Source organism: Cetorhinus maximus, chromosome 29 (assembly GCF_964194155.1).
Source record: "Cetorhinus maximus chromosome 29, sCetMax3.hap1.1, whole genome shotgun sequence".
NCBI lineage: Eukaryota > Metazoa > Chordata > Chondrichthyes > Lamniformes > Cetorhinidae > Cetorhinus > Cetorhinus maximus.
In genome coordinates, this window is record NC_135907.1 from 16083488 (window position 1) to 16108096 (window position 24609).

The window sequence follows — 24609 nt, forward strand, 5'->3', positions numbered from 1 at the left end:
TCACAAGCCCCCAGTTATTCCTTCCTGTGTACCCCAACCTACAGTGTGGTTACTGTTAGGGGGCCGATAAACACGAGTGACTTCTTACCTTTATCATTTCTCATCTCTACCCAAACTGATTCTGCACCTTGATCTCCAGAACTGAGGTATTCTCTTTCTCTCTCTTGTACCAATGTTATCCTTAATTAACAGAGATACCCCTCCACCTTTTCCTAGCTTCCTGTTCTTCCCAAATGTCACGTACCCTTGAATATTTAGGTCCCAGCCCTTTCCAATTTGCAGGCATGTCTCTGTAATAGCTATTAAGCATACATATTTATATATTTATTTATTTATTTTTGTGCTGTCAATTAATCTGTTCTGTTATGAATGCTACATGCATTCAGATACAGAGCCTTTTGTTCTGCCTTTTTACTATTTTTGTGGCCTCTGGCCCTATCTGCTGGTGCACTCTTAGGTTTGTACACTCCGTCCCTTCCTGCCAAGTTCCTATCATCATTTCCCTTATTCCTACCTTGCTCTTTTCCCTTGTCTTCTCTACTTAATTTATCACATCCTCCCAAACTTAAACCCTCGCCCCCACTATTTAGCTTAAAGCCCTCTCTACTGCCCTAGTTATACGACTCACTAAAACACTCACCCTAGCAGGGTTCAGGTGAAGACCATCCCAACGGTACAGCTTCCACTTTCCCCGGTACTAGTGCCAGTGCCCCATGAATCGAAACCCATTTCTTCCACAACAATCTTTGAGCCATGCATTTACCTGATTTACCCTATGTCAATTTGCTCGTGGCTCAGGTAGAAATCCAGAGATTATTACCTTTGAGGTTCTGCTTTTCAATTTGGCCCTTAGGTGCTTATACTCAGTCAGCAGAACCACTTTCCTAGTTCTACATATCTTGTTGGTACCTATGTGGACCACGACTGCTGGACCCTCCCCCTCACTGCAAGTCCCTCTCCAGCCCAGAATAGGTGCAGGCATCACAACCATCTGGACTACCACTCACAGCTACAGAGAACTCTGTCTATCCCCCTGACCCTGTCCCCAACCACCACTACATTTCTATGAACTCCCTCTGCTTGAATAGTTTCCTGTACGATGGTGCCATGATTAGTTTACTAATCCACCCTGCAGCTACCACTTTGATCTATACAGGCTGCATGAGCCTCAAATCTGTTAGACAATTGGAAAGGCTGAGGCTCCGCCACTTCCAGCTTTTGGACCCCCATACCTGCCTCGCTCGCAATCACACCCTCCTGTCCCTGAGCGCTGAACAGATCAGAAGACCCTATCCCAAGGGGTGTAACCGCTTCCTGGTACAAAGTGTCCCGGTAACTCCCTCCCCCACCACCCCCATAATGCATTGCAGTGTCTGCAGCTCGGCCTCCAGCTCAATAACTCTGAGCCAAATCTCCTCAAGTCGCTGACACTTACTATAGACATGTTTGCCCTGGATCACACTGGCATCAAGGAGCCCCCACATTCTGCAGCTGCAATACGTCACCTGCCCTGCCATCTTTATTGTGTGTTAATTCATTTATTTTTTTAAATTAATTTATAATTAATAAATACTGCTACTCCCAATAACCTTTACTACTGCTAGCAAACCTTACTAATAAATAACTAATAAAACCTTATGATTACTAAAAAATTGCACAAGTTTTGAAGGTAAACGCACAGAATATACGTCAATCACTTAGCTGTTTTCTGTGATGTCGCAGTTTGATTTCTCTCAGCGTGTGGTTGCTCTGCTCTGGAGCCACAGACTGGACTGGATTGGAAAGTTCTCCTAGGTGTTGGTGACTACCTATGGGTCCTCTTTTCATCCACTCTTCTGGAGGCTGTTGACTACCTCTGGGTCTATTTTTCACCCTCTATCGCTCATAGATACAATGGAGTGACTATAGGCTGCTGCCAACTGCTCATAATCTGTAGTTTTAATGTTCTGCCTTAGGTTAGGCTCTGTAGTAAGTAACTATTGGCATGATTATGCTCTAAATTATATCAAGTTGCTGAGAGACTGTTTCTCCTGCTCTGAGAGTTTGAAACTAAGGGCTATAGCCTGAGGGGAAGAGGTCTGCCACCTCGCATTGAAGCGAGGTGATTCCCTCAGGGTAGTGAATCTATGAAATTCTTTCACCAGAGGGCTGTGGATCTAGTCAATGAATATATTCAAGATTGATAGATTTTTTGCATACTGTTAGGGGTGGAGGTGGGGGCAAGCGGAGTTGATGTAGAAGATCAGCCATGATCTTATTGAACGGCAAGCAGGCTTGAGGGGCCATAGCACCTACTCCTGCTTCTGGTGCTTACGTCCCAATCAGAGGGCTGCATTAACAAGCATCTCACAATCATTGTAAGACTCAAGAAACTATCTACATTTGAAGTTAATGAGTTAATGTATTTTTGAGACTTTACCCCACCAGTTTTCTTTTTATTCTTTCTCTTTCTGTAGAAGAGTAAAATGGTGACTACTTGGGGTACCCTGGACCCGCCACTGGGGAACACTCGGGTTCACGTGGTCAAACTCGTCACTAGTGTCTTGCAAGTGAACAATAGCGACGTGAACCAGGAGTTAATGGAGTTAAACACACTGGACGTTCTTCTGGTGAGTGTGGGGTTGGGGGGGGCGAGGTGGGGTTGGTGAGGGCTTCCCTGTACCAACCAGTGAAGGAGATAAAATATGTAAAACTGATCCCTGTGGCTTCTGACACATGCGGAGAGTGTACTGCACAGGCTACTGGCTGATGAGACAGTTTTGCACTGAGGCAAATTGGTTGCACTGCCATGAAAGGGTGGTGGAAACAAAATCAGTGTTAACTTTAAAAATGGAATTGAATAAATACTGAAGGGGAACGAGCTGGGGACTGGGACTAATGAATAGCTCTTTTAAAGAGCCAGCACAGGCTTAATGAGCCGATTGTCCTTCTGCTGTGATATAAAATTCTGTAATAACGGATCATCTTTATTCAAAAAGAGAGGGAGACAGAAAGCAGAAAACCGCAGGCCATTTAGCTTAATGTCTGTCATAGGTAAAATATCAGAAGCTATTATTTAAGACGTTATAGCAGGATACTTGAAAAATTCAAGGTAATCAGTTAGAGTCAACATGGTTTTGTGAATGGGTAGTAATGTTTAACCAATTTATTGGAGCTATTTGAGGAAGTAACATGCGCTTTGATAAAGTGATGTACTGTACTGTACTTAGATTTCCAGAAGGCATCTGATAAGGCGCCACATTAAAGGTTATTGCAGAAAATAAAAGCTCATGGTGTAAGGGGTAACATGCTATCATGGATAGAAGATTGGCATAAGTGGGTCATTTTCTGGTTGGCAGGATGTAACAAGTGGTGTGCCACAGAGATCAGTGATGGGGCCTCAACTTTTTACAATTTATATAAATGGCTTGGATGAAGGAATCCATGGTATGGTTGCTAAATTTGCTGATGACACAAAGATAGATAGGAAAATAAGTTGTGAAGAGGACATAAGGAGGCTGCAAAGGGATGTATATAGGTTAAGTGAGCAGGCAAAGATCTGACAAAATGAGTATAATGTGGGAAAATGTGGAGTTGTACATTTTGGCAGGATAAATAAAAAAGCATATTATCTAAATGGTGAGAGATTGCAGAGGGATCTAGGTGTCCTAATGCATGAATTGCAGAAGGTTAGTATGTAGCTACAGCAAGTAATTAGGAAAGCTAATAGAATGTTATCATTTATTGCAAGGTGAATTCAATACAAAACTAGGGAGGTTATACTTCAGTTATATAGGGCATTGGTGAGACCACATCTGGAGTACTGCCTTCCTTATTTAAGGAAGGATGTAAATGCTTTGGAAGCAGTTCGGAGAAGGTTTACTGGACTGAAGCCTGGAATGGAAGTGTTGCCTTATGAGGAATATTTAGACAGGCTAGCCTTGTATCCGCTGGAATTTAGAAGAGTAAGAGGCAGCTTGATTGAAGCATATAAGACCCCGGGGGGTCTTGACAAAGTGGATGTGAAGAGGATGTTTCCTCTTTTGGGAGAATCTAGAACTAGGGGTCAAAAATAAGGTGTTACCCATTTAAGACCGAGTTGAGAATTTTTTTCTCAGGGTTGTGAGTCTTTAGAACTCTTCTTCAAAAGTCTTCGAATGTTTTTAAGGTGGAAGTAGATAGATTATTGATAAGCAAGGGAATGAAAAGTTATCAGGGTAGGTGGAAATGTGGAGTTGAGGTTACAATCAGATCATCATGATCTTATTAAATTATGGAGCAGGCTCAAGAGGTCAATTGGCCTACTCCTCCTCATTACTATGTTGTGTCGGTTTCTGTAAATCTATTTGTGCATCCAAAGCCATATGGTGTCTTATAACAATATACTGTAGCTCCCCTAACGGCTTACTGGATAAGGGTATTGGCCAGAAGCTAAGCCACATATAGTTGAAGTTTCCATACTAGTTCCCAGCCTGTGATGCAAAATAATATTAACTGGTCTGCAGTTGATTTATTAAGTTGACCTCTAGGCCATGGGCAGGGGACAGAGGAGGACCAACCAGATTTCCACTCTTTGTTGCTACTCAATGACCCCTTATAGGAAAACTGCATCTATGGTCTTGGGTATAGGGTCGGCCTTAATATGGCCCGTATCTGAATGGTTTGCCTAGACTCATACGAAAAGGATGGCTGCCAGTGGCTGTGGAACCACATCCCAATAAGAGGCATTGTCTTCACAAGAATGAGAAAAGGAACAGCAATTATATCTGAGGTAACAGGAGAAAGGCATATGGGGGCATGCTGTGCATATGCTTTATTGTAAACCTTTTACCCTCTTGTGCACTAACAGCTGGTCATAGTCTTGTCCAAAGTTTGACCAACTGGTCAGTTATCCCAATCCTGCTAAGTGTGTGTTTTCTTATCGTTCCACGCTAATGCACTTTTTTTTTATGGATCTGCTTCGCCAGGATCTCTACTTCAAGTATGTATGGAATAACTTCCTCCATTTGCAAGTGGAGCTGTGTATTAGCACGGCACTGGGGAACCCTCCAGCAGAAGATTGCACTGAAACCAATGTGGAAAATCACACAGAAAATAGCACAGAGTCCACCCGAGAGAACCCACTCATCAAACATGTATGTAAACCTCGTGCTGTTGATGAAGAGGCACACGTTTTTTTAGAATGCATTAAGGGAACTTGGTGCAGTGGGTTAGACACTGGTGTCTCTTAAAGCTTGTATTCAAATCCAGCCCAGATTGAATGGGATGAAAAATTCATTTTAATGCTGCCTGTAAAGGTCCTAATGTGAAATGATTTTGAGTTCTCAGTTTAACCTAGTAAGGCACATAAATAGAGTGCAAAACTAACAATGTGCAAGTGAATCAGCGTCTCACACAATTGTTTTTTGTTTCATTCATGGGATGTGGTCATCGGTGGCGAGGCCAGCATTTATTGCTCATCCCTAATTGCCCCGAGAAGATGGTTGTGAGCTGCCACCATGAACTGTTGCAGTTTGTGTGCCAAAGGCATGAGGCTAGAGTTGGAAGAATGCAGTGTATTTGTAGGATTTAGGACTGGAGGGGATTGTAGAGATGGGCAGCGGTGAGACCATGGAGGAATTTGAATAGATAGAAGAATTTCAATATCGAGACGGTACTGTATCAGGACCAGGAAATTCTGGAAGCCAGGGATAATGGGTGAACGGGACTTAGTGCAAGTTAGAATACAGGCAGTCGAGTTTTGAGTGAGTTCAAGTTTAAAGGAGTGGGAGATGGGAGACCGGCCAGAAGGTCATTGAAATAGCCATGTCTGGATGTAATAAGTGCATGAATGAAGGTTTCAGCAGCAGGTAGGCTAAGGCATGGGGCTGAGACAACTGATGTTATGAAGGTGGAAGTAGGTGCTCGTTGTGACGGTGAGGATCTGGGTCGGTAGCTCAGTCATGGGTCAGGTAGGATGCTGAGATTGCGAATAGTCTGGTTCAATCTGAGACTGTGGCTAGGGAGAGGGATGGAATTGATGGCACGGGAATGTTTTTGTTGCAGGCCATGTCAAAAATGACGGCTCCGAGCTGCCCAAAGTTTAATTTGAGAAAATTGCGGCTCACCCAGGATTGGTTGTTGGACAAGCAGGCTGACAACACAGAGGCATCAGAGGGGTCGAGAGATATGGTAGTGAAATAATGCTGGGTATTGTCAGTGTACACGTGGAACCTGAAATCATGTGTTTGATATTTTTCTTGTGTTCCTTTTTTCCTATCAGCTGTTCCAGAAGTGCAGGTTACTGCACCGAGTAGTGTCAGCCTGGGAAGAAAATGACAAAGTACAGTAAGTATTCAGGAAAACTGAGGGGTGCACAGGCTGTGGCAGTAAGAAAAAACAGCAAAAATGTCAATTATCGCCACAGCCCCTCAACCAGCGGTTGTCTGAGGAAATCTTGACTCAAAACCAAACTTGCTGCACTCCCTCCTGCCTCTGCCAGACATTTACCTTTAGGAACACTCTGTACCTCAGCTGGACAGGGATTGAAGCCTGTGCTGTTGGCGTTATTCTAAACCACATGCTAGCTGTCTAGCCAACTGAACTACCTGCACCCCCACCTCAGCCTCCTTACTTCAGATATTTTGAGGAGCCTTGGCCAGAAAAGTCATCCATTACTGGACTCATAAACCTACTCTCATCCTCTCGATTGCCTCCCTAGGCATGGGTGCTGGATTTACAGGAAGATCAAGAGGAAGGAGGCTCTGCCCCTATCCCTAACAGAACAAGTATCTGCACCTTCCATCTTATCCCCTTCTCACCCTGTGTATGTGATTTGACAGTGATGGACCTGGCTGAGGTCAATTAAATCAACATAGACTGTGGATTGAATCTGAAACCTGGGGGCCTCTGTTCTGTGTTTCCAGTGCTACATCAGACAATGCCCTTATCAAGTAGCCCATTGACTAAGCACCTTATTCCTGCCTTTAAATTCTCTCCTATGTTCCTTGTAACATTAATATAATACTCAGGAGTCCATAACTTTAGTAGTTTGGAACGTCTTGTGTGCCTATTCATCGAGTAGGAAGGGAAATTGCCGTATGGAGCCTCTCCCACTTGTTCCCTAGCTTCTGATTTTGCAACATGGCGAAAACTGGGTACACCGCCAATCCCTCAGCCTGGGAATGCTAGAAGAGAGATCTAAAGAGTGGAGAAAATATAAAATTAATGACTTATTTTGTAAACGTGTAAATCAAGTAAAAGCATGAGCGAGGATGCAAATTCTCTGAAGAAATAATAGCTAATTGCTTTTGCACCTGTTTTGTGAGGAAAGCTAAAAATAGGGCCTTGGAGAAACATTATCCATTACATTCAGTCCCACCTCAATGTACAGATGGAATCGCACTTAAACGATGCAGATCTAGAAAGTACCGTGTGAGTCCGTGTTTCATGGGGTGAATCGTAAAGCAGTGACTGTTATTTTGAGCCCTGTGACAGATGGGTAAGCCGCTCGAGTCTGAATTTCCACAACCCGTCTGTCCATTCAGGATACTTTAATTATTTCCCTGTAAGTTCTCTCTCCGTGCAATCATACAGCACAGGAGGAGGCCTGCTTCTGCCCTTTCAGGCGGTGCACTTGGATCATCTTATCCTTTAGGACACTTAGTGACAGATGTCTCCAGGTAGAGATCGAGAGTGGAGTCCTAGGTTGTTTTACCCTTCCGTAGTCCAGGGGTGGTGAGAGCAATTGGAGCACTCCCAGCTACTGGCCATGCTGAGATCAGCTACCTCGGTACAGATTGGGACCTGGGACTTTCTGCTCTGTATGGTTTGCAACATCAGTTGCCTTGCTCATATGCCGTGGGAGGAACTGAGAATTTTTGTTGTTTAATATAAGTGTTTGTGACTTGAGAGCCTGGCTTACTTCTGTGTTGCTTTTTTTCAATTAGGTCAGAAGGTGGCAGACGGAAGGGCTACATGGGCCATTTAACAAGGATAGCAAATGCCATGGCACAGAATTCGGAAAATGGTCCTAACCACACTTCAATAGCACAGATGATCAAAGGTAATTTGTTACTTAACCAGAAGAATGTGAAGGATAAAGATTTATCATTAACATCAGACTGTGATTCACTGCGGTGAATATAGATCCACTCTGGTTTCTCAGTTCAAAAATATCTTGCATCAGCTGTGTTGATGGACAAGAATTGGACTAACTGCTTTCATTCTAAAATAGGAATTATTTAGGATTGAAAACTGGTCCCATTGTCCATCCCAATTTTAGCATTTCTAACATCTCCTGGAAAAGTGTTGGTTTCCCTGGAAGTGGATACCTTGCTGTCAGGTAGTGTTCCTGATGGATGGCAAAACCAGTGAATGGCAATCACTGGAATTAACTGCGTATTTGAGCATTGAGTGTCCACGTGACTGACACTGGCATTGTGAATTATAATCTCGGCACTAACAGAAGTTAGGAGTTGAAAATTGCTCATGGTGGTTAAATACCAGATTAGGCAAGAAGGTGTTGGGGGTAAGAAGGAAATTTAGGGGTAAATTTCCTTTGTTCAAAGCGTGAGGGTGACCAACTTTTAGACTTAACTCATTAAGCAACATCGTGAAAGAAAAATGTATTAACGGTTGATTAGTTCCTTAAAAGAGAGGAGTCTAAGAGAAATGGAACTGGGTGTGTTTCTCTGACCCTGAAGATTCTTGTGACAGCTAATGGTGTGCAGAATTCACATAACCGACTTTTGCCTTTGTTTCAGAATTGCCAGATGAAGAGAGGGAGCGATGGGACAAGTTTGTGCTGGGGTCACTCTCTGAAATGAACAAGAAGAATACCGTTGATTTGGTAAGTTTGCATTTTGACAGAGAGTCAGTGGCAAGTGTCCAAGCATTGCAGCCACTTTTAACTGAAGATCATCTCGAGTTTTAGCTTCACTCAAGGCACCTTGCTATTCCACAAGAGTTGTCAGCTTTCTGCCCACCTTGCCAACTTGCTGGAACTCAGTGCCGCAGGCGCTGGCAATCCTCCACCACCTCACACTCACGTTAATGTGTGAACCCAGACAAGTGCAGCCCATGGGGAGAATTGCAGGCAGGTCGAGTTGTGTGCACAGATGTGCACCTTCCAGCTAGGTCACTGGATTGTATCCAGGAGCAGGAACTCTACCTGATTCTGCTTTATAGTTCGCACTGGCCAAAAGTAAATTGTGGACTGATATTAAACAGAAATTAAATTTTGACCTGTTGTTAGGACTGAAATGGAGAGCATTGGGCCAGAGGCTCAGCTGAAATTAGACCTCGGGCACTATCAACATATAGCCAGTGAGCTGTGGGTGCCAGTTGGGTGCCCTGAGGCTGCTCACTGATTCCATGAGGATGAAGTTGTGCCAGCTGCTCCTGGCAGCAGGCCTGAAGAAAGCCCTGGGAATGGGAAGAGGGAGGGGACCTACAACGGAGTCTTAGCCAATGGGCGTGTGCATGCTCCCCGCCATATTAAACTGGTTATACATCAACAGATTTCTGTGCCTATATTTTTTTCAGTCCGCCTTTGCTGTTTTTGATGGTGCAGTTAAGAGATGTAACATCCCCTCCAATGCTGTCAGCATTTCCTTCTAGTTCTTGCTTCCCATGGTTAAAGAGTCGTTCTTTCTGACATTGGCTTCTGGCATTCACTGCCTTTGGAAGCCTAACACTGAGAGTCATTTATGACAGTCTTGTGTTTTTCAAATGGTTGGCCATTTAATAAGCTAATATTTTTGGAAAATGTTTTGACATTATTCCAAAAGCTTTGCTATATTTGTTTTGCAATAATGTTTGACATTTGTGGCTCAGGTAAATATGCGGAACCTGCACTCCTCAAGTGATGACGATGAGAATGATCTAAAAGAATTCAGTTTCCCACAAGAGGCTGTTCTACAGCAGGTATGAACTGGGAGCAACATGGAGCACAGTTGATTGAAAATTCTGGGTTATCTCTTTTCCTTTACCTCCTTTTGGCTTTTTACTCTTTTCGCTCCCTCGCACTCCACTTGTTCTTGCGCCCTCTCTCCAGGTCACAAAAGGTTTAAAAGAAAACACATTTTTGTCAAGCAAATAGCTTGACATCTGGTTGGGTGAATTATTGTCAGCTCTTGGCTGAGCAGGTTTCCTTGAGTTCTGTCCGGTCTCCATGGTTGTTTCGAGTACTCATTTAATGAGATGTTTTAATGGGAGTATGTGGCGTCACTATTAAATTTGACGCTTTGTGAGACATGGAGGGTGGTGGGACCAATGACTCAATTAAGATTTGGTCCCACAATAGTTTCAGTATAAAGTAACTTAAGCCACAGGATTTACCATTGCTTGCTTCTATTCTATTGCTCACTTTGGCAAGCCTGTGATTGCCTCTGCATTTTTCAGCTCTGATTGGTGTCTATGACCTGTCTCTTGCCCATTGTTCCGAGTGATGGATGTATCACTGTTGTGTTTTGTCAGGCATTCTCTGACTATCAGATTCAACAGATGACCTCCACCTTCATCGACCAGTTTGGCTTCAATGATGAGGAGTTTGCTGAGCAAGAGGAAAGTGTGAAGTGAGTTCTGTTCGCTGGTGGTGTAACTATTTTTGCAAGAGGGAAACCTGGTTTTAGAATTGGGCAAATCACAGCAGGAAAAGGTTTCGTGCAGGCGCTGCGCACAGCAAATTATTGGACAGAGCAGATTGGAAGCTTCGAATTTCAAGAGGCCTCTCCTTCACCCAGCTACAGGCCCTGCCCTTACACCCATCATCAAGGAGGCCCTGCAACCTTTCCGTTACCTAGCAACAGGAAGAGCATGAAGATGCCAATATAAAATAAAATGTACAACTGTAAAGGGGGTGCAGGAACAAGAGGGAACTGGGTATATATGTGCATAAGTCATTGAAGATGACAGGACAGGTTGAGAGCGGCTAATAAAACAGACAGTAGCCTAGGCTTTATTAATAGGGCCATGGAGCACAAGAGCAAGGAGGTTGTATTGACCTTGTATAAAATAGTTTGGCCTCAGCTGAAGTATTGTGTCCATTTCTGGGCACCACACTTTAGGAAGGATATGGAGAGAGTGCGGAAAAGATTCACAAGAACAGTTACAGGAATGGGGGGCTTCAGTTATAAAGACAGCTTGGAGAAGCTGGGGCTGTTTTCCTCGGAGAAGAGAAGGCTGGGAGGAGACTTGATAGAGGTATTCAAAATCATGAGGGGCCTGGACAGAGAGGGGGAAAACTGTTCCAATTCTTGAGAAGATCGAGAATGAGAGGGCACAGATATAAAGTAATTGGCAAAAGAAGCAAAAGCGATATGAGGAAAAACTTTTTCATGCAGCAGAGTGTTAGGGTCTGGAATTTACTGCCTGTGAGTGTGGCAGAGGCAGGTTCAATTGAAACATTTAAAAGGGAATTAGACTGTTACTTGAAGAGGAAGAGTGTACAGGGTTATGGGGAGAAGGTGGGGGAATGGCACTAGGTGAATTGTTCATTTGGAGAGCTGATGCAGCCACAATAGGCCAAATAGCTGCCTCCTGTGCTATAACAATTCTGTTAAATGGCCAGGTAGGGAAGAAAGGCAGGTAAGGTGATACCTAGCAGCCAAATGCAGAGGTTGCTTAGAGGTTACTTCTATCAGGAAGTGGTAGTGAGAAGAATGAGAGGGTAAATAACATATCAAGGATAGCCCATGTACGTGACTTATCGGAATCTTGAGAGATGCAGATAATGTGAATTTTCTTTAAATGTGTTGTTTTCGTCATTTTCTCCCCATAATCTTCTGCAAATGTTAACTCATGCTTGCGGTGCCTTTGAACCAACTAAGCATGTGTGAACCTCTTATATACCACTTTATTTAACCACAGTACAAACAGTGCAATTTTTTTTATTCGTTCATGAGATGCGGGCGTTGCTGACTAGGCCAGCATTTATTGCCCATCTCTAACTGTCCTTGAGAAGGTGGTGATGAGCTGCCTTCTTGAACCATGTGGTGTAGGGACACCCACAGTGCTGTTAGGGAGGGAGTTCCAGGATTTTGACCCAGTGACAGTGAAGGAACGGCGATATATTTCCACGCCAACAACACTGACTTTCCAAATCCAGCAGCAATGAGACCACCGCATATTACAGTGCAAATGGTTCTGCACTTTAAATAGGTATAAATACTACCTTGCATTCAACCTTCTGTTGCACACCAAGTACAGGCGTGCTTGAGTTCAGAAGACATGAATTACGATGATTGATGCCTTCATGTCGTGTCCTCGTTGTCCAAATATTACATAATCATGGCTAATGCCATGATTTCACTATGGGGCAAGACGAGGAGGCAGGCACCAAGAGTTACCTCAACTGCTACGAAGATTGAACCCACGCTGTTGCAGATATTCTGCACCAACTCTAACCATCTAGCCAACTGAGCTGACTGGCCCCCCAAGTTACTAACTAGAAGTCATAAATTTAAGATCAAAGGGAGAGCTGAGAAGAATTTTTTAATACAGTTTTACAAGGACATGGAGGACCCTACCAGAAACATGGTGGAAATAATTGGGAAGAGTTGGTAAATATTTTGATAAAGAAAAATGTAAGAAAGGATATAGGCAATAAACCTGTAACCTCTGACCTCAGACACAGTGGTCTCCTCCACTGCTGTAAGGCTTTACGATTTATGTCACTTTCCAATGGTGCATATTTAAATGTGAAGTCACCATTTTGGAATTGCCAGCAGCCTCAAGGTTTCTTTATATAAATCTCCTTATGTTCAATTGGTTTAAGAAGTTATTTTTACCTGAGGTAACTTGTGCAGAATTGAAGTCCACTTCCCTTTTCAGAAAGGTGAACACTTACGCTTTGTTTCCTATTTGGTTAACAGTTCCCCATTTGAGAGAGCAGCAAACATCAGCTTCGTGTTCGATGCCAACAGCGACAGCGTGAGTATAGCTCATTCTTCTTAATGCATTAATGATGCCACCACTAACGTAATGTGCACATTCCTCTGGCCCAGATATTCCACGCTCAGACCTGGGTGAATTCAGGCTTTAAGAGAGAAAATGGGTTTTTATTTTAACTCCACCTGCGTGGAAAGATGTGAGAATTTATGATGAGACCTGGTTTTAACGAACTGCAATCATGCAGTGCTTTCCCTAATCGCCTTCTGGCCCTTAATTGTACTCACCTGGCATTTGTATTTACTATAATTTAACATGGTAAAGGTCTGTAATTTTTTCTCACCTTTTCTAACCTCCCATGTTCTCCAACACGGGCATGCTGAGATACAGTTCTGAAGATGCTAGTAGCCTTTGTATAACTGAAGCAAATGACCATTATTTGTGCGCAAGCCCAGACAGTGAGTGGCATTGGAGCCATTCAACTGCAGAGGCATTGCAGCCAAGCATCCATATTACGTGTGTTTTCCAACAGCCATCACTGGGTGGCAATCAGGAGCACCCAAGGTGATTTATCTCCTGCCCTCATCACCTGAGGTGCCTTCAGACTAGTTCCGCCACCTCTTCTGCCACAGATTAAAACGTGAACCTTCTTGGTCTGTACAGCTAGTCATGGGGATGCGTGTCTTTACATACTGATTCATCAGCGGAGCAAGCAAGAAACTTTAATCCTTACCTATGAGTGGCCGGCACTGAAAACCTGACTCTTACAAGGCATTACGTTATTTCAATTAACAGCAAACCCGCTTATCCAAAAGAAACATTCCTCAGTTTAAATATTTATGCAACCGGACCGATTTCAAAACTCGCATGCAAGCGTAATTTTCTTTTTCGGTTCTCAGCCAAACACGAACCTGTTCGAGGAATGTTGGAAGGAGCGAATACGACAGTTCAATGATGACGAGGGCTCAGACGAAGATGATGTATGGCAGGAAAAGGACCTGCGTTTTGCAACAGATGCACCACGTGCGCCAAGGTACGGGCTGGGGTTTCTCAGAGATTTCCTACCCTCCACTCCTGAGCGCAGTGTGGTACAGTTCCACAAGCTGGGTTCAATAAACTCCATTTGTCAATTTAGACAGCAAGTGGGGAGACGGTGGTGTAGTGGTAATGTCACTGGACAAGAAACCCAGAGGCCCAGGCTAATACCCTGGGGACATGGGATTGAATCCCACCACAACAGCTGATGGAATTTGAATTCAAATAATGAGTTCAATTGATTAACAAAATATCTGGAATTGAATGCTAGTGCCACAAAACTCTCATCGGTTGTTGTAAAAACCCATGTAGTTTGCTAATGTACTTTGGGGAAGTAAATTTGCCATCCTTACCCAGTCTGGTCGACATGCGACTCCAGACCCAGAGCAATGTGGTTGACTCTTAACTGCCCTCTGAAATAGCCTAGCAAGCCTCTCAGTCCAAGGGCAATTAGGGATGGCAGTAAATGCTGGCCTTGGCAGCGGCACCCACATCCCATGAAGGAACAAAAAAAAGTAGCTTGGTCACAGTGGGAGTGTGCCTTGGCCAAACTCAACCCTGTCCTCACTCGATATTTGCTCATCATCACTTTCTAGCACGGTCACTGGGTATTGATAAGTGATGGGAAGCTGATTTCCACCCCTTCCCCTCGCACAGGCTGCACATTTGTCATCTCAGCTGAGCTCACCCAACTCATCACAGATAGTGATCATCCTTGGGATCTTCCTGGTCAGTTGCTCCATTCCACATTTTTATTATCTGTTCGATACCTGACCTGGAAATCAGAAATTGCAGATTTATCAGTTATTAATGCTCTATTATTACAGTCTGAAACACAAAACAAAAAGCATGCATCAACACTACATCTTAATTTCTTGTGTGCATGTTGCAGAAGCTCTGGCAGTACAGACAGTGAAGGAAGCAGAGACTCTGAAGAGGACGATGACGATGAGGGGGGACAGAGCACAATAAAGCCCACAGACGAGAAAGTGGAGATAGATCCAAATAAAGGTAAGTGAATGGTGAGGTTTTGCTCCTTTTACAATGGAGGTTGCCGAACTATTATTCAAGGTGGCAATTTCTCATCTGTGCCCATTGGCCAGAGTCTTATGGAAAACACAACCGGTGCAAGCAACCCACTGTGAATTGCAAATCAGCACTCATTGTGGTGATCTCTTATGGCCATTTATGTAAAGAAGTGAGTGAGAGAGACTTGATTTGATTTCTGTAGGAGCAATTCTACAGAAGCACGGGGCTTTGGACTTTTCCTCATGGAACGGTCACCAGTATCTGTCCCCATCCTGCAAGAAAGATCATACGTTTTGTTTTATGCTTTTGCACCCTTCAAGATGAGGAATATTTGTGCTAGTAAACAGACCTCTTTCGTTTCAAGGGCCCTAACATCTGCTTCAGAAACTCCCAGGTTGGATAGAAAATATCGAGGTGCAGGAGGAAAAATCCTTCACAGTATTGGCTTGGCTTAGTCGGTGACACGTCAGAGATCAGAAGGCTAATTTCAAGCACATTGTCTAAGCCAGTGGTATTCACTAGAAAAAAATAGTGAGGGCCAATTGGCATTTAGTAAATTTTAATTGGGCCGTAAGTAAATTTATAGACTTGTTGCGATTTATTTCTTCAAAAAGATACCTTGGTGCATAAAACACAAAAAATGTTTTTAAAAGACACAGGATCCCAAGTGTGATCTAACCAAACTTCAATCTGCATTGAGCATAATTTCTCAACTTGATACAGCTAATCGTCCTTTAGCCCTCCTAACGTGTCCTAAAAGACGGCATGCTAAATGAAGCATGCTAAACAAAAATCACTTTCCTGTAAGGAAACGGGGGGAGGCGTTGGGACAGTGGTTTTGTCGCTGGACTAGTAATCCAGAGACCCAGGGCCTCTGGGGACCTGGGTTCCAATCCCGCCACAGCAGATGGTGGAATTTGAATTCAATAAAAATCTTTTGGAATTAAAAGTCTAATGATGACCATGAAACCATTGTCGATTGTTGAAAAAACCCATCGGTTCATAAATGTCCTTTAGAGAAGGAAATCTGCCGCCCTTACCTGGTCTGGCCCATATGTGACTCTAGACCACAGCAATGGCCTCAGAACGAGGGATTAGGGATGGGCGATAAATGCTGGCCTAGCCAGTGACACCCACACCCCATGAATGAATTTTTTAAAATGTAATAAGGATGGGTTATGTTCCTGATCTGTAATTTTTACATCAAAATCCTATTGGCTGCCTTGAAGCCCAAAAATCCTCTGAATTATTAATAACTTACTTGCTTTTAATTTACCAACTCTTAATAACTTACTAACTCTTTCAACTTACTCCTGGTTGCTGATTCCCGCAGCTAGTTTGCTGCCTCTCTCAGCTCGCCACTTCCCTCCCTGAACCCTCATTGTGAGTAAGGGTTTAGGAGAGGGGCGGCAAGAGGGAAGGTGCATACGCGGGAGAGAGAGGGACTACGGGTGGGAGGGTTGGGAAGGGTAGTGGCGAGCAGGAGGATCGGGGAGTGAGGCAATGAGCAGGAGGGTCAGAGAGGGAGGTAATGAGTAGGAAGGAAGCAGGAGGGAGTTGGAGATCAGAAGGGTCAGTGAGTGGGTCATATAGTGAATACCACTGGCCTGAGCTGAAGCTTCAGTGCAATCCGGAGTGAGTGCTGTATTGTCAGAAGAGACCTTTTTAAGCCAGAACTGAGTCCAGTGCCATCCTCAACTGATGCGTGTACATATGCATGCAAACATATACTTTAAATTAGGTTCTTAGGAAAGTACAAATTCTAACACATGTAGGCGTGCAATCCTGAATGTATTTCATGAAGCTATAATATGTACAGATATGTATCACTTTATAAACTACCATGCTTACATCTACGTTCTAAGATTATGGGCACCCACAAGACGAACTTGAAACAGTTACAAGATTCTTGCCAGTGCTGCAGTTACCTCAGCAGAGATGAGGAATTGAACGTGGGAAATTCTGGCTCAGTTCGACACTGCTTTAAATTAGGGAAGCTGTGTCTAATGTGGGTTGTTACTGTTCCCTATAAAATAGCACTAACAACACTTCGGAAGTACTTTGTTATCTGTAGCGTGCTTTGAGACATATACAATGGCCATGAAAAGCACTATGTAAGTGGATGTTTTAATTTGGTTTTCAGAAGCTGGTTGGACGGCGAATTTTGATGCCGTGCCTATGACAAATACGAGTGCCAGCCAGAGTGTTGCAGATGCTGGATTTAGCGCATGGGACAACACAGAACCTGCTACGTCACCACCCCCAATAGAAGGATGGGCAGTATTTGCCAGCTTTGCCTCCCAGGCAGGGTAAGTAACTCAACTACAAGGAGAAACTTTTGTTCCAATCGTTTCCCCTTCTCTTCCTTCTCGAAGGAACTCAGTTGTGCGAAGGCACAGTAATCCTTGTACTAATGACCTTTCAGTGCCTATCCTAAGTAGTTGTTCTTTTATGTATGAACCTAGATCATATAACTGGCTGATTGCCTGTGGAGGATATCACAGCAACGCCAGATTCTGCCCTCCCCCAATGTCTACACATGCACTTTCCAACTGGGTAAAGACTGAACACGAGTTAACTTTTTCTTTCATCCCATCAACTGCTAAGATCAGCACACTTTGGCACAGATTGGTGATCTAACCCAGCACTGTGGCGTGTAAGTCTCAGAGCTAAACCCGGTCAATGTCTTTATGATTGAGCTCCTAGGAAAGAACATCTTAATGAATGGTGAGGTGGCACAGTGCATTGCACAATGCAGAGTAGCTGAGCTGAGCTTCTGACTTCATATCATCTTCATCACAAGACTGTCGACTTTCATGTCCTGTAATATCACCCATCTCCGACCCAGCTAAACCCCTCATTCGTGCTTTGCTGTCTCCAGACTCAAATACTGCAATACCCTCTTAGCTGACCTCCCTCTCTCCCCCCCTGCCCTCCATAAACTTGAGCTCATCCAAAACTGTATCCAAACTCATACCATCCCTTTCGAGCATCATCTCTGTGCTTGCTGACCAACTTAGTCTCCAGCCCACCAAACATTTTGATTTTAAAAATTCTCCTCATATTTAAATCCCTCCATGACCTTGCCCCTCCTGACTCTGCAACCTCCTCTAGCTGCATATCCCACTGAGAGCTCAACATTACTCCAACTCTGGCCTCTTGTGCATTCCATGGTCCCTGTGCTCCACCATTGGCTGTCATGTCTTAGGCTCTACCTGGTTTCTAAGCTCTGGATTCCTGTCTGTAAACTTTTCTTCCCCTTCATCTTTCTCTCCTCCTTTAAGACTGATTAAAACCTTCTTTGACAAATGTTTAGTGCCCTGTCCTAATGCCATCTCCTCTGCTTCAGTGTCAGTTTTTGTTTGATTACACACCAGTAAAGTACTTTGGAACATTTTACAATATTAAGGGTGACAATGGGACATGTGTTCAGCCTTCAACAGACTGTTGTGGTGATGGAGGGGAAACTGGAGAAGTACAGTAAAGTAAAACAACATTAAGTGAGTTGATGTTAAATAAGGACTTACTGTAGGTTGACCCTGGCTCACTTATGCACCCTGCAATCAGCACAAGTGGCACTGGCAAAACAGCAAAACCTAAAAACAGGATGGTTATTACAGTATGTATTGTTGCAGACACAAAGAAAATGAATAATCAGATATTATGTCTAATAAGGGAAGGTGGATTTTGGAAATGGATTAGTGGTGAATAACCCATTTGATAGATATCTACAACTGGCTGGAGGGGAAAGGCCAGTGGTAGAGTTGCAGCAGGCTCTCTACTCCAGAGTAGGAAGGGAAATAGTCCATCAGGTTGCTCGATCCGGATCACTGGTCACTAACCTCACATGGATAGTCTGCTTCTGTTGCTGTTGGTTGAGAATGGGATTGGGTCAGCTGCAATGCTCTTCGCGGTTGAATAATACTCCTATGGCCGTGGATTTGCACATATGGAATGGCCAATTTTACTGAGGTTGCGGAAGGCCTGTTGCCCAGTACAAGTACGTCATTGGGTGAGGAGGGGTGTAGTTGGGGGAGGGGGGATGAACAGGAGAAAAAGAAATGTTTGGGACTTTTGCATAATGAGACTCAAATTATCTAAGTGTGTCTGTGAGAACACCAATTTTGAGCTGATTGTAGCATTACCTTGATAGCCCAGTGTCAACCAGAGTGTCTGTGCCACCCCTACACCTGAAGGGGGAAGGAGAGCCAAGTAAAATAGCAATGGGAGCCCCAAGAACAATTTTGAGGGAAAAGTTGCAGCAGATGTGCCCAGCCAAGCTTCAGTTAATTGGAATATAATTTCTTTCAGCCCCTCTGGACGCTTGCGAACAAACTCTCCTGTATCAATGGAAACAAATTCTGCTCCTGTGGATGAGCTCCAGAGTAGTGGTGACGGGCACAGCAAAACAGTAGAACCAAGTAAGTATTGTGCAGCGAAGTTCAATACTGCATAGTTCGAGATTTCAGACTAACCTAAAATTCCAATAAACCAAATTGGATCTTTTCCCTAATCATTTTATGTACATTTCCAATCAAGCAAGCTCCTCTTCCCGTTGTACACAGGATTCCAGTGGATCTCGCACGTTCCTGTCCAGCTGTCTTCCATGTGGGATAACAGCAACAGACCACGGGGCACGGTCTCCCTTACAACATGTGGGAAGTTGCATAGGAATAGGAACAGGAGTAAGCCATTCAGCCCCTCATGCCTCTTCCTCCATTCATTTAGGTTGTGGCTGATCTGTATCTTCATTTACCTGCCTTAGTTCCACATTTTTAATACCCTTGCCTAACAATCTGTTTTGAAAATTTTGATTGACCTCCCCCCACCCCATCCCCAGCCTCAGCAGTTATTTTATGGGGGAAAGAGTTCCAGATTTCCACTCCCTTTTGTGTTCAGAAGTGCTTCTTAACCTTACACCTGAACAACCTTGCTCTCGTTTTAAGGGTATGCCCAGCCCTTGCTCTGGGCTTTGCTAAAAAGGGAAATAGTTTCCCTCTTATCTACCCCATCAACCTCTTGAATCATTTTATACACCTCAAATAGATCACCTTTTTTTTTAACACTCAATGGAATAAAATCTTTGTTTTTTTTTTCCACAGGATGTGGGCAGTGCTGGCAAGGGCAGCATTTGTTGCCTACCCCCTGATTGCCCTTGAGAAGGTAGTGGTTTATGTAACCGGCCCTAACCTAACCCAACCCTTAGAGCCCAGTTTGTACAGTTTTATTCTGCTGTCTCACGCAAACATGTTTGTGCTACCAAGCCTGTTGCCAAACATTCATTCCTCTGAACTATTAATTGTCCTTTGCTGCACGACTGTGGGCGTTTCTGTGCCTCAAGTCAGAAATGTTATTTAATTTCCTCTCTGAGTGCGTGAAGCCGCCAGGAGAGCAGCCGAGTGTCAGTGTGGCAAAAATGGAATTTTGTTTTTTTCACTTGTGCCTTAATTTTGTTTTTTTACCTCAGGGCAAAAGATATAAAAATGTGCCACTGATTTGTTTTGCATAAGGTATTGCTGCAAATAGTTACGCTACTTGTGCCCAAGAATGTAAATAACACTTCAGGTTTGGGTGGAGCCTTGCATCTGATTTGTGCATATTATTCTTAGCTTATAAACTGTTTTTAAAATCTATATAAATCATACAACGGTATTTGTACAAGATTTGAATACTACACCCATAGCGAGGAGAGACTTCCACCACCTCTCTCATACTCCCAAATAGGACCGCTAAAGAAGGCTTATCCTGACATGATTCCACTCTAGTCTCTCTGCACCAGTTTCTCATGTTCTTTTTACCTGTGTTTTCTTTATTTTCTTTCTCTACCAATGCTGCTAGTCAATGCTCCTCTAACCTCCCTCTCCCAGAAAGAAGGACCTGCGTTTATATTGTGCCTTTCACAACCTCAGGATGTCCCAAATGCATCGCAGCCAATTAAGTACTTATGAAGTGCAGTCACTGTTTTGGGCTGTAGCTGTGCCATTCCCCCATACTACTTACCCTCTTTCCGTTCTCCAGTGTTGGCATCAACACCCACTGCACCATTCCCTACAGTGGCTTAGCCTCTCCCAGTTCTTAAAAACCATTCAACTGCAGTATTTTCACCCTTATAAGAACGTAAGAAATAGGAGCAGGAGAGGCCATTTGGCCTATTGACACTGCTCTGCTGTTCAGTAAGATCATGGCTGATCTTATTGTGGCCTTAACTCCATTTTTTGCCTGCACCCTCATAATCTTTGATCGTCTTTAGGTCAAAAAGCTGTTTAACTCAGCCTTGAATATGTTCAGTGGCCCAGCCTCCACTGCTCTCTGGATAAGAGAATTCCAAAGACTAACAACCCCCTGGGGGAAGAAATTCATTCTCTTAAATCGGAGATCCCTTATTTTATACTATGCCACCTAGTTCTACATCTCCCCCATGAGGGAGACATCCTCACAACATTTACCCTGTCAAAGCCCCCTCCAAATCTTATGTTTCAATAAGATCACCTCTCATTCTTTTAAACTCCATTGAGTATAGGCTCAACCTACTCAACCTTTCCTCATAAGACAAACCCTTCATCCCAGGAATTGAATTTTTAAAATCCAGCCCTCGATTACCAGGTGCCTACAGGGGAGGCGATGGCATAGTGCTATTGTTACTGGGCCAGTAATCCAAAGACCCAGGGTAATGACCCCGGTTCGAACCCCGCCACGGCAAATGGTGGAATTTGAATTCAGTAAAAATCTCTAAAAGCCTCTAATGATGAATGTGAAACCATTGTCGATTGTTCTGGTTCACTAATGCCTTTTAGAGAAGGAAATTTGTCATTGTTACATGGCCCGACCTACATGTGACTCCAGACCCACGGCAATATGGTTGACTCTTAAATGCCCTCTGAAATGGCCTAGCAAGCCACTCAGTTGTAACAAACCACTACAAAGTCACAAAAAGGAATGAAACCTGACAGGCCACCCGTCAACGACAACGGTAATCGCAGCCCTGTCAACACTGCAAAGCCCTCCTAACTAACATCTGGGGACTAATGCCAAAATTGGGAGAGCTGTCTCACAGACTAGTCAAGCAACAGCCTGACATAGTCATCCTCAGAATCATATCTTACAGATAATGTCCCAGACACCACCATTACCATCCCTGGGTATGTCCTGTCCCACCTGCAGGACAGACCCAGCAGAGGTGGTTGCACAGTGGTAAACAGTCAGGAGGGAGTTGCTCTGGGAGTCCTCAGCATTGACTCTGGACCCCATGAAGTCTCATGGCATCAGGCCAAACATGGGCAAGAAAACCTCCTGCTGATTACCACGTACTGCCCTCCCTCAGCTGATGAATCAGTGCTCCTCCATGTTGAACACCACTTGGAGGAAGCACTGAGGGTGGAAAGGGAGCAGAATGTACTCTGGGTGGGGGACCTCAATGTCCATCACCACAAGTGGCTCAGTAGCAGCACTACTGACCGAGCTGGCCGAGTCCTAAATGACATAGCTGCTAAACTGGGTCTGCGGCAGGTGTTGAGGCAACAACAAGAGGGAAAAACACACTTGACCTCACCCTCACCAACCTGCTTGCCACAGATGCACCTGTCCATGACAGTATGGGCAGGAGTGACCACACAGTTGTTGTGGAGACAAGGTCCCACATTGAGGATACCCTCCATTGTGTTGTGTGGCACTACCAATGTGCTAAATGGGATAGATTTCGAACAGATCTAACAACTCAACTGGGCATCCATGAGGCGCTGTGGGCCATCAGCAGCAGCAGAATTGTACTCAACCACAATCTGTGACCTCATGGCCTGGCATATCCCCCACTCTACCATTACCATTGAGCCAGGGGATCATTCTGCTCCCTTTCCACCCTCAGTGCTTCCTCCAAGTGGTGTTCAACATGGAGGAGCACTGAGTCATCAGCTGAGGGAGGGCAGTATGTGCAGAGTGCGCAGGAGGGCATGCCAGGAGCAGCACCAGACATACCTAAAAATGAGGTGTCAACCTGGTGAAGCTATAACACTCCTGTGCCAAACAGCATAAGCAGCAAGTGATAGACAGGGCTAAGCGATCCCACACCTATGGATCAAATCTAAGCTCTGCAGTCCTGCCACATTCAGTCATGAATGATGGTGGACAATTAAACAGCTCACTGGAGGAGGAGGAGGCTCCCCAAATATCTGCATCCTCAATGATGGAGGAGCCCAACACATCAGTGCAAAAGATAAGGCTGAAACATTTACAATAATCTTCAGCCAGAAGTGCCAAGTGGATGATCTATCTCAGCCTCCTCCGGAGGTCCCCAGCAACACAGATGCCAGTCTTCAGCCAATTCGATTCACTCCACGTGATGTCAAGAAATGGCTGAAGGCACTGGATACTGCAAAGGCTATGGGCCCTGACAATATTCTGGTAATAGTATTGAAGACTTGTGCTCCAGAACTTGACGTGCCCCTAGCCAAGCTGTGCGAGTAAAGCTGCAACAGTGGCATCTACCCGACTATGTGGAAAATTGCCCAGATACACCCTGTACACAAAAAACAGGACCAATCCATCCCAGCCAATTACTGACCCATTAGTCTACTCTCGATCATCAGTAAAGTAATGGAGGGGGTCATCAACAGTGCTATCAAGCGGCACTTGCTTAGCAATAACCTGCTCACTCATGCCCATTTTGGGTTCTGCCAGGGCCACTCAGTTCCTGACCTCATTACAGCCTTGGTTCAAGCATGGACAAAAGAGCTGAACTCCAGAGGTGAGGTGAGAGTGACTGCCCTTGACATCAAGGCAGCATTTGACTGAATGTGGCATCAAGGAGCCCCAGCAAACCTGGAGTCAAGGAGAATCAGGGGGAAAACTCTCTGCTGGTTGGCATCATACCTAGAACAAACGAAGATTGTTGTGGTTGCTGGAGGTCAGTCATCTCGGCTCCAGGACATCACTGTAGGTTCCTCAGGGTAGTGTCCTTGGCCCAACCATCTTCAGCTGCTTCATCAATGACTTTCCTTCCATCATAAGGTCAGAAGTGGGGATGTTCGCTGATGATTGCACAATGTTCAGCACCATTCACAACTCCTCAGATACTGAAGCAGTCCATGTCCAAATGCAGCAAGACCTGGACATTATCCATGTTTGGATTGACAAGTGGCAAGTAGCATTAACGCCACACAAGTGACCATCTCCAACAAGAGAGAATCCAACCATTTGCCCCTTGACATTCAATAACATTACCATCACTGAATCCCCCACAACCAACATCCTGGGGTTACCATTGACCAGAAACTGAACTGGATTAGCCATATAAATACTGTGGCTACAAGAGCAGGTCGGAGGCTAGGAATCGTGCAACGAGTAATCCACCTCCTGATTCCCCAAAACCTGTCCACCATCTACAAGGTATAAGTCAGGAGTGTGATGGAATACTCCCCACTTGCCTGGATAAATGCAGCACCAACAACACTCGAGAAGCTTGACACCATCCAGGACAAATCAGCCCACTTGATTGGCACCATGTTCACAAACGTTCACTCCCTCCACCACCGACACACAGTAGCAGCGGTGTGAACCATCTACAAGATGCACTGCAGAAGCTCACCAAAGCTCCTTCAATAGTATCTTCCAAACCCATGAACACCACCATCTAGAAGGACAAGGGCAGCAGATAGATGGAAACACCACTACCTGGAAGTTCCCCTCCAAGTCACTCCCCAT

The 24609-nt window shown here is 44.4% G+C and overlaps 1 protein-coding gene across 1 annotated transcript in view; it reads left to right on the forward strand.

Annotated features, from left to right (window-relative positions):
- The window catches only part of LOC144669295 (serine/threonine-protein phosphatase 6 regulatory subunit 3-like), a 99714-nt gene that overhangs the window by 54849 nt on the left and 20256 nt on the right, over positions 1-24609 (forward strand). The window contains exons 9-20 of the mRNA XM_078531639.1: positions 2457-2609; positions 4947-5114; positions 6242-6306; positions 7908-8023; positions 8724-8809; positions 9796-9885; positions 10438-10535; positions 12834-12891; positions 13749-13882; positions 14777-14895; positions 17057-17222; positions 19225-19334. Coding sequence (XP_078387765.1) covers positions 2457-2609; positions 4947-5114; positions 6242-6306; positions 7908-8023; positions 8724-8809; positions 9796-9885; positions 10438-10535; positions 12834-12891; positions 13749-13882; positions 14777-14895; positions 17057-17222; positions 19225-19334 — 1363 coding nt within the window. The remainder of the gene's footprint in view (positions 1-2456; positions 2610-4946; positions 5115-6241; positions 6307-7907; positions 8024-8723; positions 8810-9795; positions 9886-10437; positions 10536-12833; positions 12892-13748; positions 13883-14776; positions 14896-17056; positions 17223-19224; positions 19335-24609) is intronic.